Source organism: Poromitra crassiceps, assembly GCF_964638095.1.
Source record: "Poromitra crassiceps genome assembly, chromosome: 1".
Lineage (NCBI taxonomy): Eukaryota > Metazoa > Chordata > Actinopteri > Beryciformes > Melamphaidae > Poromitra > Poromitra crassiceps.
This window is the reverse complement of record NC_139623.1, coordinates 81,458,961-81,472,934: the sequence shown is the minus strand read 5'-3', so window position 1 is coordinate 81,472,934 and position 13,974 is coordinate 81,458,961. Positions and strand designations below refer to the sequence as shown.

The 13,974-nt window shown below is 44.4% G+C and overlaps 1 protein-coding gene across 1 annotated transcript in view; it reads right to left on the bottom strand.

Annotated features, from left to right (window-relative positions):
- cadm1a (cell adhesion molecule 1a) overlaps positions 1 to 13,974 on the bottom strand; it is a gene marked incomplete at both ends in the record, with an annotated part of 848,087 nt that overhangs the window by 122,816 nt on the left and 711,297 nt on the right. Inside the window, one exon of the mRNA XM_083642420.1 lies at positions 6,241 to 6,413. Coding sequence (XP_083498546.1) covers positions 6,241 to 6,413 — 173 coding nt within the window. The remainder of the gene's footprint in view (positions 1 to 6,240; positions 6,414 to 13,974) is intronic.

Genomic DNA, 13,974 nt, shown 5'->3' with positions numbered 1-13,974 from the left:
AAACCCGTAAGAACCTTTGTATTAATAAAAGGTCAATTTTCTTTGCATAATGCTAGTGTCACTCATCAGTATGCTAAAGTGTTCGCATGGAGAACCACAGCCAACAATCTACTTGGGGACACGTGGATGATTATGGTGTTTATGTTGATGGGACAATCTCCCCAAAACTGGTGTATTTGTTTAAAACTACAATAAGCGATTTTTCTGACCACTAGTGGGCGACCCAAACCGCAAAACATTTGTAAATAACACAGCAAATCTACTGCACTACGGAGGACTACAAAGGACAAATGGAATTATAAATGTTAGCTAAATGTACCTGTGGAAAATCTCCCGGGGTTAGCCTCACTTTACCAGATTTGTTTTTTCAGGAATTGGAGGGGCAGAGTGCCACTTTTAAACAGTGAGGGAGGAGACAAGCTAGTTTTAAACTAGTGGAAGCTTTAGAAAAGAGGTGAAATAGCAACACAGCTGCCTACTGTGTATATTGGTTTACATCCGGCCCACTCTCATTCACAACTCGTCCTATGGTGACTATTTGTCAAGTCTCTCTGCGTCACTATACTGTACCAACACCAAGTCTCTCTGCGTCACTATACTGTACCGACACCAAGTCTCTCTGCGTCACTATACTGTACCAACACCAAGTCTCTCTGCGTCACTATACTGTACCAACACCAAGTCTCTCTGCGTCACTATACTGTACCAACACCAAGTCTCTCTGTGTCACTATACTGTACCAACACCAAGTCTCTCTGCGTCACTATACTGTACCAACACCAAGTCTCTCTGCGTCACTATACTGTACCAACACCAAGTCTCTCTGCGTCACTATACTGTACCAACACCAAGTCTCTCTGCGTCACTATACTGTACCAACACCAAGTCTCTCTGCGTCACTATACTGTACCAACACCAAGTCTCTCTGCGTCACTATACTGTACCAACACCAAGTCTCTCTGCGTCACTATACTGTACCAACACCAAGTCTCTCTGCGTCACTATACTGTACGACACAAAAGGCATGGGCAGAGTTAATGGGGGGGCCAGGGGTGCCACTTTACAGGTATTTGTAAAGTGTCTTTGAGCACGGTCAAAAGCAACAGTGAACAGTGAAGCGCTATATAATATACATTACATTACTAAACATATAATGAGTATTAATCTTCTGTAATTCTACTCATATTCTAATATTTATTATATTTCCCTTCTTATACTTATTAAACAATAATTAGAGAGAGACCCTGATGATGCCAGCCTTAAAATGAGATATTCCTCTAAATCCGGCTACAAACGGATTTGTAGCTAAAAGTCAAAGCTAAAAGTCAAACTCCGCCTATGACGAAAGGTAGCCTTTTTAAGCCTAACCCTTTTTGGTCATTTTTGGAGGCGCAGGGAGTCCAACAGAACTCTCACAACGCAGGAAGTCCAACAGAACTCTCACAACACAGTTGGTGGAGGTGTAAAATGCTTGCCTTTCACGCTGGAGACCTATAAGTTCACGTCCCAGCGTGTTCAAAGTCTACACGTTTTTGTTATTTAAGCCTAACCCAAACTATAACCGTAACCATATTTTTAGTTGCCTAAACTCAACCCGGTTGTTTTAGTTGCCTAAACATAGCGTAACCAACGCCGCAACATTTTGAAATTAACCTAGCCTACGTGACGTTTTTCAAATTAATGGCAGAGGAATGTAACCGGTGGCATCATAAAATTACAAAAAAGGGCACGCTGTAGTGTGCGTTAAGAAGTGATGCCAAGGGCTCAACATAGGACACATTGGGAATGAGAATGCTTTTTTTATATACACTGTATATATCATTGTCTCAATGAAATCTCCACATACAGTAGCACATTGTTTCAGAGTTGGTTATAAGGTCTGATATCGCTTATTGCAGGCTTAAGAGAGACATGGGGCCCTATCTTGGTACAGGCGATATCCGCTATTTGCACTTGCGCACCTGTTTGCACGTGCCTTAAAGCCCCATTCAGCAACTTTTACAAGTTTTGCTATTGGAGAAACTGCGCCGTCTGGGTGCAATAGTATCGGTATCGATATCGCCGTTCAAAGTCAACAAAATACAGCACCAGAAAGCTCTATGTACATGTTGTGACATCGGGTACTCACCACATGATGAAATAATAATCCATAGTTACGTGAAACGTCATTTTCGTAGCAAATCTGCACAGAGTTGCTTCCTTGTTTTCATGAACACAACGCGCATCTTGATTCCGGGACGCAGGCACACAACTGCTTAGTCCCAGAAGAGGCCTTTGGAGGGTGGTGTGTGATCAATAGAGGTGACATTCTCCCTGTTACAAGTCACTCTACCATCTTCAATGAGTAAAAAGCTGTTATATTAAAGGGATAGTTCGGTTTGTTTGAAGTTGGGTCCTATCAGCTAGTCAGATACACTAACGTAATTCGGTACAGTGGTCTGGAAGCGAGGCGCAGTGTCTAACGAGATCCGGCACCCAGAGCAGCAGCCAAACCAGCCTTTTCTCTCTCAGTACTGGGGGTCAACAACTAAAACTATAACTGTAATTTAGCCACCTAAAACAACGGCCACCTAAACAAATCGATATCCGTGTACATGCATGCTCTATTTTGACAATTTTCAGCGCTTTACTTTTCCACAAAACAGCAGTTTCATTCGGCACTGCTTTTTCTCCCAACCGTACAACCACCGTATTCCTCCGCTAAAAGCCAGCTCTGAGCCGCAGCACTGGATTACTCCGCAGTTATTTGGGGGTAGGCTATTTTATTTCTCCCGGTTTGAAGACACAACAAATAGAATACACAAACGAAAATATGAGTGATTTTGATAGCGAGGATGATATGCCATTCACCTTGGTGACAAGAGGATACAATTATGAACCAGAGAGAATACAGAAGAGGAACTTTTGCAGAGAGTGACAGGCAGAGAGATGCGCCTGCTGCCTAAATGCCTGGGTGCCCTGGCTGCAGACCTTATTCACCATTCCCAGGATAAATTGTGGAAAACGACCCAGACCAGAGAGGCCAGGTGACTTGTTGTCTCTAAAGTAAGTCAGTGTTTTATCTCTCTTCTAAGCCTTCCTGTTTTGTAAACCGCGGCTCTGTGCTCTGTGCTGGCTTTAGCGGAGGAATACGGTGGTTGTACGGTTGGGAGAAAAAGCAGTACCGAATGAAATGACTGTTTGGCGGAAAAGTAAAGCGTAGAAAATTCTCAAATAGAGCGTGCATGTCGATTTGTTTAGGTGGGCGTTGTTTGAGGTGGCTAAATTACGTTTTAGTTGTTGACCCCCAGTACTGAGAGAGAAAAGGCTGGTGAGGCTGCGCGAGGCTGCTCCTCTGGGTGCCGGATCTCGTTAGACACTGCGCCTCGCTTCCAGACCACTGTACCGAATTACGTTAGTGTATCTGACTAGCTGATAGGACCCAACTTCAAACAAACCGAACTATCCCTTTAAGGTGAAAAACTTACTGATTGGGGCTTTAAGGCAGGGAAGATTGCAGTCCGCCTTACGCTAGTGTCCAGGGGCCGGTTGCACCAACTGGTCTTAACTATGCCTGGTCGTAACTCCTACGTCGGTCTTAGGTCGTTTTCACACTGGAACGTTTAGGTCGACTTAACTGAGTTTTAGGGCCAAACACGGCGCGACTGGGTCAGTGTGAACATGCCACTCGAACTCGTAGTCGACGTAACTCACTCGCTCTCGGTTCAGCTGGAGAGGGTGGTTTCGGAGCGGCTTGCGTCGCCCTAACCCTACCCTAAATACGGCGCGAGTGATGTGTGAACGCGCGCCGACTTCAGCTCGTTCTAATGCTGTATTTCTAATGTTAACGTCAATTCGGCGTTCACAAACATTGCATAAACAGTTATTGGCCAAATTACCACCAAGGGCATAGCAAGCCTAGCGTTACAAACGTTAATGTTTACAACTTACCTGGCTGTTCGCCGATAATATCTGCGTATGGTGAGGGCTTCACGGTTCAACAGAATCAATCTGCGCCTTGTCCTGCTTTGTCTGGAGATTCGCATCCGCCGCCTCCATTACATGAAAACATTGTTTTCCAGATGCAGCCGTGCCTCGTTTTCAAGTTCAACACTTTCCCGATATTGAAAGAGACAAACGATGTAAAATGCAAAAAGCAGTACCAAGAGCAAACAGCGTTGTTCATTCTCCATTCTCCATCTAGGGACAAATATTGCAAACTAGCTTAGGATAAATGTCAGGATATATAACAAAGACTGTGAATGCTCTATGTTTATGTATCTGTCCCTATAGAAATAAACTTTTCAATCAATCGTTCAGTTCACATCCCGCCGGGCATACTTTCCGGGTGGAATTACGCTATACGCGTTTACTTCCGTCTGGTTGGCATGGATACATGACGCTCCACTCTGTAGAACGACGGCCTGGGCGCGGTGATAAAAAACACATGTGAAACGAAGCCGCTCTAGTTGAAAATTGAAACATTGTATACTTTTCACTGCTGCGGCAGCGCCTGGCTCGACCCAAATATGTGTGAAAACGACCGTACTACGCTGGTCGTAGCAATGCGCGTTCATGTGAATTGTCGGGGAATGCCCTCTGATTGGCCCACAAATGTGCCTCGCGCCGTCACCCACTACTGTATGTGCGTCACTACACCCTCCCTCCTCCCACCCCCCTCCTCCTGTGGAAGCCCCGGGGGAAAATGGCGGCAGCGATTAGTGTCAGGCAGTCTGAATGAAATTGAATGTAACGTTCCCAATTCTATGTATTACATTCTAAAAAATTAACGGCAACATTTGGGAAGGCTAAGCCACACAACTAGTTAGTTATAATCTAACGTCGTGCTTTCAAAGACGGCGAACTGGCTGTGTTACGACGATGACGGTAAACTCAAAAAGGTCTCCGCGGAGACAGGCAGGCTCTACGCCTCCTCCTGACGAGGCGTAGGAGTTACGCCTGGTCGTAGTGAAAAGAAGGCTTAAGCCGTCTTGGTGCAACCGGCGTAGCTGTTAGGTCGTAAAGTTACGACCAACTTAGCTTAAGACCAGTGTAAGACCAGTTGGTGCAACCGGCCCCAGGTGTTATGCCGAGTTTTGCACCCCCGCCCGGCAGCAGCTAAACGCATCCCCACCTCACGGGGGGATATTGTAATGATTTATACAGAAACATAACTGTTTAAAAATGATATAATTGTTTGGGTAGACATGACCTCCGTGTTTATAAGTTAAACAGCCCCAAAATATGGTGGGGATGGCAATTACTCACGGGGGAGCATAACTCATCACAACAACGGGCGCAAGCGCAGATTAGAGGCGTGCCAAATCATTTATGCACGGTGCAAACGATTTGGGCGGTGTTAACCACCAGAATTATTCACAGGTGTGGCCTGGCAATGCCTGGGCGTTACATCAATCAATCCAGATTCCCATCTTGCAGTCCCTGTAATACAGTTTGTGTGAGGCATGCTGTAATTCTCCCCATGCGTAATTTGTAATTTGATTGCCTCACCGAATAATCTGCTGGTTACCCAATTTTAGCAGCAGAATTTGATGTCCTGGGGTGGCACATCCGTGCGTAATGACGTGTCTGCGCTGCGCAGCGCAGAGATTATGGTGCACTCAAGCGCTGCTCAAGCGGTGCTTTTCAAAGCTCTTAGAGCAAAGTAATTGCGGCTGCTGACGATAGGATAATGACATCTATCCCCATATTTTATCGCTGAAACGCCTGGTTTGGCATGTGGCATGCCTATGTCCAGTACAATTATAACAGCCATGCGGTTGTGCACGCCCCCAATTTGCATTGCGCCAGCGTTAAACGAGTTCAAACGCTAAATTACCGCTTTTGCGAAGATAGGGCCCCATAGTGTTAAATGTGACTGTACAGTATATTAGGACATCCTGCCCCTTCTATGAAATCAACCATGCGGATTCAGGTGAAAGCTATGATCCTAGATTGATTGATATTACCTCCACTTCAATCATGAATGGAGATGGAGATGAGGGGGTGGAGACAGGTTCAAGAAGGCTTTTTAAACCTTAGGGCAAATGAATGGTGTAAAAGGATGTGCAACTGTATTAGGAAGGCGGCCGTATTATTATTTCTTCTACGCTTGGGAGGACAATGTCCAATAAAAGCATGAATGAGGACAAAGTAAAGTGGGGAATGGCAAAGAAAGAAAAGCTAATATAGAGGTACAGATGGAAAGAAAGAGAGAGAGAGAGAGAGAGGAGCTGCAGGGTGAGTGTCAGGCTGGCATACCATAGACATAGAGGATGTAGTCATCGTAGGACTCGCCCACTGAGTTGGAGGCCACACAGCGGTAGGTCCCGTTGTAGGACTTGTTGAGGTTCTCGATGTACAGGTCACCACCAGTGATGACGGCATGGGATGGTACGTCGTCGTCCACCTTCACCCAGTTCACCCGCTGTGGTCTGAAAGACAGCGGTAACTGCTCACATCGCAGGGATAACGTCTCTCAAACTGCAAGTGATCCATACTGTGATCTGTGGTTAAACTAGCTCAAATTTGCCTTTTATTAAGAATTGCAGTTTGTTTGAATACATATTTATCGTCCAATATTACCGTTACTGTAAAACCTTCAATAAAGACCCATGTCTCAAATAGTGGCGAATAACAACAGAAGCATCATGTGTATGTGTACATAAAGTCCAGTCCCCAATAATTGCTAAAGAAAGCGTAGTATAGTAGTACATCAGTTGGCTATTCAAGTAATATTTGCACAATTGCACAACTCTTTACAGTTTATGAGTCAACTGTAAACTATACTGTAGACCTGCCAAAAGCCTAATAATGTTAATAATGTCAATAATAATAATCATCATCATCATCATCATCATAATGATTGTTTTGACAATAAATTATTGAAAGTGTTAGCACTATTCTGGATTTCAATGGAGACTTTTAGTGTGCCATGGTCTAAATGCCTGTGTACATTTCTGCGTAAAACAATACTAACTAAAAACTTCACAGATTTGTCAAATTTTCGGAAGCATGTTTCAGTCCTGTTCTTGTGCGTATGTTGTTGAATCCAAATAACTGGTAAATGGGAAACGCGTTCATGGGACCTTAATTATCATTCATTAACATTATGGCACCAGCTCGAGAATGCCATAGCAGAGCACCCGCAGCCATAATCTTCCGGGAACAAAATGGCATGGAAGAAAGTGAGGAGCAATGGGATTATGGCCTGATAAATAACGTACATTATGAAAAAAAAAAAAAAAACGTACATATGGAAAGAGATCACGGAGCAGGGATCAGCACATCAGTACCATCATTGAGGATGCATCGTTCTCTTGTTCCAGCTGGGGACGGTGACATCATGCCCAACACTGAAACTATTCAACAGCTGATGGGCCCTTTTTTCACACACACACACCCCCCCCCCCCCCCCCCCACAAACACACACACACACACACCTAAATATTGGACAGTCCCTAACGACTCCCAACACTGGTGCCTACCCATCCACTGTCTTTGTTGCCTCTTCTACCTTGAAGGAGGTTTATAGCAGGGTGACAGATTCCATTTTTATGACAATGAGCTTGGAGAGGTAAGAGCCTCCGAGGGTGAAGAGAGAAGAAGAAGACAAAACACTTTCAATGGCCATCGCCAGCCGCTGTTATTTCCCCGGAGCGTGTGCCCATGCTCCCTCTCTCGTTGCATTTTGTGCTGCCGTTTTAACTTTGTTTCCCTCCATTTGAAAAGATTTGGCAGGGAGGGGCCGATTAAATGGGAACGGGAGGGGGGGGGGGGGGGGATAAAAAGAAGACTCCAAGAACAAAAAATAAATAAACAAAATAGTAGTTTGAGCTCGGTAGCAAAAAAGCAAACAAACCGCGTTTAATGGCTGCGGTGGGCAGCTTGAGAGAATGCCATGTCTATTTCAAGTCTTCTGCACATGAAATAAAACATTAAATATATATATAAATATATATATATAGACACGGACAGGAAAAGCCTTTTCCTGAGATGGAGTGACTGAGAGAAATGACCTAGAAAGAAGTGGTTTATTTAGGCGGAGGGGATGTGGTGAGAAGGGTAGAGTGAAGACCGACAGATAGACAGACAGACAGAGGAGGACGAGGCTACAAGGAGAGAGGAAGGGCAGGCGTCTAGAATACAAATGGCCGCCTGCAGCCGGGGCCCCCTGTGCTATCTGCTGGTAATGACTGCACAACTCTCAGCAGCTCTAATGAAAATGACTTCCAATTCCCAGCTCACTGTATTGATTGTGTTTTCATCTTTATCAAATGAATACGGGTAGTGAGCATGTCTCTACGCCACGTATGGAAACAGCAGGGGGTTGGGAGGAGAGAGGCTGTCTGAAGTACTGAAGTAGTGTTTGGCTGTTGTGTGTGTGTGTGTGTGTGTGTGTGTGTGTGTGTGTGTGTGTGTGTGTGTGTGTGTGTGTGTGTGTGTGTGTGTGTGTGTGCGTGCGTGCACGTGAGTGCGTGTCCATGTGCGTGCGTACAGTATGTGTATGGGGTTGAACGGTAGAGAGAGGGTTCACTCGCTTTCACTTTTCAACTACCAATAAATGCACATAAGGTTTATTTAACATTTTTATATATTACAACATTTAACATACATGTAGACTATTTTTGAGGTCTGCTTTGGGCAGCATTGAACACATCTCGTCTTAGCCTATTCATTTTGACAGGAATGACACCTCTTCTCCTCGCCTAACCATATTTCTTCAGGCAGGCAGTGGCAGGAGTTGCATGTGCGCAGTCTATATTATGTGACAGGGACTAGTGATTTGGGGTAACAAGTAGGGCATGGTCTTTTTGATGAAAGGTCAGATTGTAAGCTTTCAAATGGTGACATTGAAATACATTGAAATCTGAAAATAGGTGAAGAAGATATGCTTATTTGAAAGTCTGTAGTCCTAAAAGCAACATTCAGAGAAAATTGTCAGAGAAAATTGGTGAACAAGCTTGGTTTGCCCTGAACAAGCTTAGTTTGTTAGTTTATTTAGTGATCCTAAAAATGTTGTTCCTTGTATTGAGTATGCTCTTCAACATCTTGCGTAATATGAAAAAAAGTGGACCCCCTCCAAATAAATAAATACATTTAAAAATCTTGATTTGTGCGATTTCATGATTGCCTACTTGCTACCCCTTTCACCAGACAATGCAACATATGGATTTGTTTAGGTTATAAAGTAGCTGTGTTATATATTGTGCCCGTACCCTGGGTTGTGACGAACATTCTATGTGTTTCGTTTCTGTGCTTTGTATTGTGATGCTGTGCACCAAGTACCTGGGAAGGGGGGAGTGCTGATGTGATCGTAGTTGTAAGCACCTGGGCCTGGTGTTTTCCCCACTACAATTTTGGGCCTGCCCAGCAGAGAGACCCCTCTCTACCTCTGCGCATGTATTATTGTTTTTGCTTTCATCCATGCAACATCTCTTCACTGATGCTCACACCTCATGGGATCCATAGTTTACTTTCTATCTCGTTTAATAAATTATTCAGATGGAGGTTGAAGGCAAAACTCCATCCTTCCAGGTACCTGTTGCACAGAATCACAATACAAAGCATAGAAATGAAAAACATAGAATGTGGAATAGAATGTGCAACCCAACTCAGGGGACTGTCACATATTAGCCTGGGTAAACCCATCCCCCACGTGACCTGCTCTCAGACCTGTTCTCAGTCACTATGGTCTGGAATCCCACCATTGTTAATCGATTTCCTGCGGTTGTTGGGCCCCCCCCGATAGACCACTCCATTGCGCAACCATCATCCAACCAGTTTAGTGCACAGAGCACATGCGCAGTGCAGCAGATGGCGTCATCACTCTGCGACCTTTGTTGTTAGCGCTCGAGCTAACTCCACCTAGCTAACTCACTAGGCTACTGCTAGCAACCACAGGTTGCAGGTTGTGTAAGATAAACCTTCGTTCTAAAGGCAAGTTGGGCAGCTGCAAACCACTCGAGAAGGGGGTATTTCTACGCCTGGAGAGGGTTGGTGTGAAACTACACCAACAGGATTGCAAATCATGTCGGATTTGCCAGAGTCTGACTGAGGTATGTACTTATAACCTAATGTACTAGTGCTGCACGATTAATCTCCACTTCCCCCGTGCACTCCCGCAAATAAGTAATGTTATGCGCAGCCAGTTTATCAGATAATTTCGCCGTAAAATGTGTCCAGGTGATGAGAAGCCCCAGCTTGTACAAGCTGTCCTTTGTATGGTCGCTGCCCGTCCGCTCAGACCCGATTTCGATATAGCGTTTGGTGATCTTTTGATCAACAGACCTCATAACGGGGATATACTGTTACGTGTGTCTACCAACATCACTAAAAGATCATAAATGTAACGCTGTTTTAATCGATGGCTACGTTGCTAGCTACTAGCTAGCCGCAGACCAGCTATGAACCCGTTTGGATGATTGCTGCCCGTCCACTAAAACGCGATTTCGATATAGCTTGAGGTGATATTTTGATCAACAGACCTCATAACGGGGATCTATACTGTTACATGTGTCTACTGTACTGACGTCCTCTCTGTTTATTCTTTCAGGTATTAATTCTAAACCCTTCTCAGTCAGCTGCTGCCAACCTGATGAGGAAACAGGCGTGCTTGTTGGACACTGAATGCAAGAGCCTAGCCAGTCTGCAGACTTCATCCTCCGGTGCTGTTCGCCTCAGGACTTGAAGGCCTAACGTTGTACCATGGACTGTATACATTCTGTGCTAATAATGCTAGCATGCTAACATCCTTTTCACACACACACACTGAATATACCGAAATGCTAGATTTGATCATGGACTTAACGCTAATGTTAATCCAAAACGGCCGCAGTCATAACGGTAAGGTGTGTTTGACCTAATTGAAATATTAACGTTAATGCCCTCACATTTCAGCGTGGTTACAGATAAACCTATTTAACGCTAGCTAGCTACATTACTGGCTTGATATCATATTCCAGATGCAACCTAGCTAGATAAGCTCCACACGGCTGTATGAGTAGCTACAATCAAATGTATCAAGCCTTGATATCATATTCCAACGTGAATTCAGCTGAGGGGTTCGCTCCAGAACGAGATGTAATCCAGATGTAACCTAGCTATAGCTAGACGTTAAGAGGTTAGCGTGAATGCGACTGAGACCTGACATTACTGAAGTGAATACAAGTGACCTATATTTTTCAATCCTGTCTTTGAATAAAAGTTGTGTTATACTTGAAAACCATGTCTTTGCTCCCTTATGTGTTCACAATTACAACAAATCTGTATGGTTTATCTGTTGGCATTAAACCGTGGTATTTCCTTGGGTGATATTCCATATTTGTCATTAAACCTAGCTGTTCACATAAATTTGCAATGATGATCGACCACGTGAGATATCACAAGTAGCCTACTTTTATTAAAAAATAAAATGCAAAGAGAGGTTTCCTTCTCTAACTATTGGTGCGTTCACAAAATATTTACACGAGATTTTTTTTATAAATAATAATCAATAACGTGGATAATGATGACATCAGCAGCTGCTGGACGAGAGACAGAAGAAACTACGAACGAAGATTGGAGCAGAGGACATGACTACAGAGAAACTTAACCGACCAGCACTCTGCTTCAATCAATGAATGCTTATAAATAAACCATACACATGAGAATTACCGTTAACGTTACAGCATTTAATAACATAAATATGGTGATATCTGGTGGTCTGAAATTACTCTCTATCTACAGTAGGGTAACTGGCTCCTATTGTGTCTTATTATTGTAACGTTTGAATCAGCGTTTTCATAACTATAATAGCCTAATGTTACTGTAGCCTGGATGACGTCAGCTAATGCTACCCAGCCTTCCAGCGTTTATCTTCCATAATGCATTAAATCATAATCACAATGCGAAGACATTAGCTGATCACCACAGAGCTGCACAGACAAGTTTATCAGATAATTTCGCCGTAAAATGTGTCCAGGTGATCAGCTCTGAAGCCCCGGCTTGTATGGTCCGCTAAAATCCGATTTCGATATAGGTGTTATTTTGATCAATATTGTATAGCTGGCTAGACAGAGGAGTTTATCTGGAATCAGTGTGACAAGATCCCTGCTGCTAGCTTGTCTGCCTTTCTGTGTCAGAGTATCTAGCTACATTATCTGCATTACATGCTACACCATGCAAATATATTTTGATATAATTCAAACAATTAGCCCACTGTACTACTGGACTGTGTATTGCTGTGAATAAGTTAGATTTGATTGTGTAAAGTGTTACATGTTATATTTTTAACTGAGCTTTGCAGAATTACCTCAACACAATTGTGTTGTGTATCAGCTTTAAATATCCAATATATACAGCATTAAACAAACGACCAGCAGCATTCAAATGTGCAAAAACGTTATATTTATTGAAATGTGGTGATCTCATGTCACATTACATAATGTTATGCCCAAATGGTCTACTGCCCAGAAGCGTCACTTTACATGTTTGGTAGGGAATTATTTTAATTATGTTAAACCAGCGTTTATCTTCCATAATGCATTAAATCATAATCACAATGCTATGAAGACATTAGCTGATCACCACAGAGCAGCACAGACAAGTTTATCAGATAATTTCGCCATAAAATGTGTCCAGGTGATCAGCTCTGAAGCCCTGGCTTGTATGGTCCGCTAAAATCCGATTTCGATAACGCTAGGTGTTATTTTGATCAACAGACCTCAACCTCAACAGCTGTTTTCACTTGAATTTCCTCACGTAGTTGCATAGCCATATAGCTAGCCAGCTAGTAGCTAGCTCGGGAGCTATGCTTTAGAGAGGCCAAATGCTAACGGCTAGGTAGTGCTAAGCCGCTGCAGCTGTTACACGTCATTGACAAAGACGCACTCTCTGATTGGCCGATCACGGCAGGACTGATGTTGGCAGTCACGCCGTCACTCATTGGCTGCGGGGTGGCTGCGGGTCTGCGCGAGTCTTTCAATCGCCGCAGAAATCGATTTGAATGGCCCGTTCGCTAGACGATAGTGACTGGGAACTGAGAGAGCAGGTCACGTGGTGGCTGGGTTTACCTAGGCTAGTCACATATAGCCTACTATTTTGGTCGCTATTATTTATCTATAGTAAAGAGACATAATAATATTCATCTATAGTGGTGGTCAACAACAGCATGAAGCACAACCGAGTGGCAACCTTTTCTGTGAAGTTCGCCTGCAGTTCGCCTATCAGCCCCGACTTGGAGTTGAGGACGCCGCAATCTACCTGATCAACCGCGCCTACGCCCACCTGGACAAACCGGCGAGCACTGTGAGAGTCATGTTCTTTGACTTCTCCAGTGCTTTCAACACCATCAGGCCGGCACTACTGGGTGAGAAGCTGACAGCTGAGAAGCTAGTGTCCTGGATTGTTGACTACCTGTCTGGCAGACCACAGTATGGGCGCTTGCAAGACTGTGTTTCAGACAGGGTGGTCAGCAACACTGGGGCGCCGCAGGGGACAGTCTTCTCTCCCTTCTTCTTCACCATCTACACCACGGACTTCAACTACTTGCCACCTCCAGAAGTTCTCTGATGACTCTGCTATAGTTGGATGTATCAACAATATGGTGATGAAGGCGAATATCGGGCTGTGGTGGGAACTGGTTGTGGACCTGAGGAGGGCCATGTCACCGGTGACCCGTTTCCATCCATGGTCAGTGTGGACTTTGTGGAGGACTACAGGTACCTGGGAGTGTACATAGACAATAAACTGGACTGGGCAAAGAACACTGGTGCCCTCTACAAGAAAGGACCAAGCCGTCTCTACTTCCTGAGAAGGCTGAGGTCCTTCAACATCTGCCGGACAATGCTGAGGATGTTTTATGAGTCTGTGGTGGCCAGTGCCTTCCTGTTTGCTGCCGTGTGTTGGGGCAGCAGGCTGAGGGCAGCGGATGCCAATAGACTCAATAAACTGATCCGCAAGGCCAGGGACGTCGTGGGACTGGAGCTGGGCTCTCTGACAGCAGTGTTGGAGAGA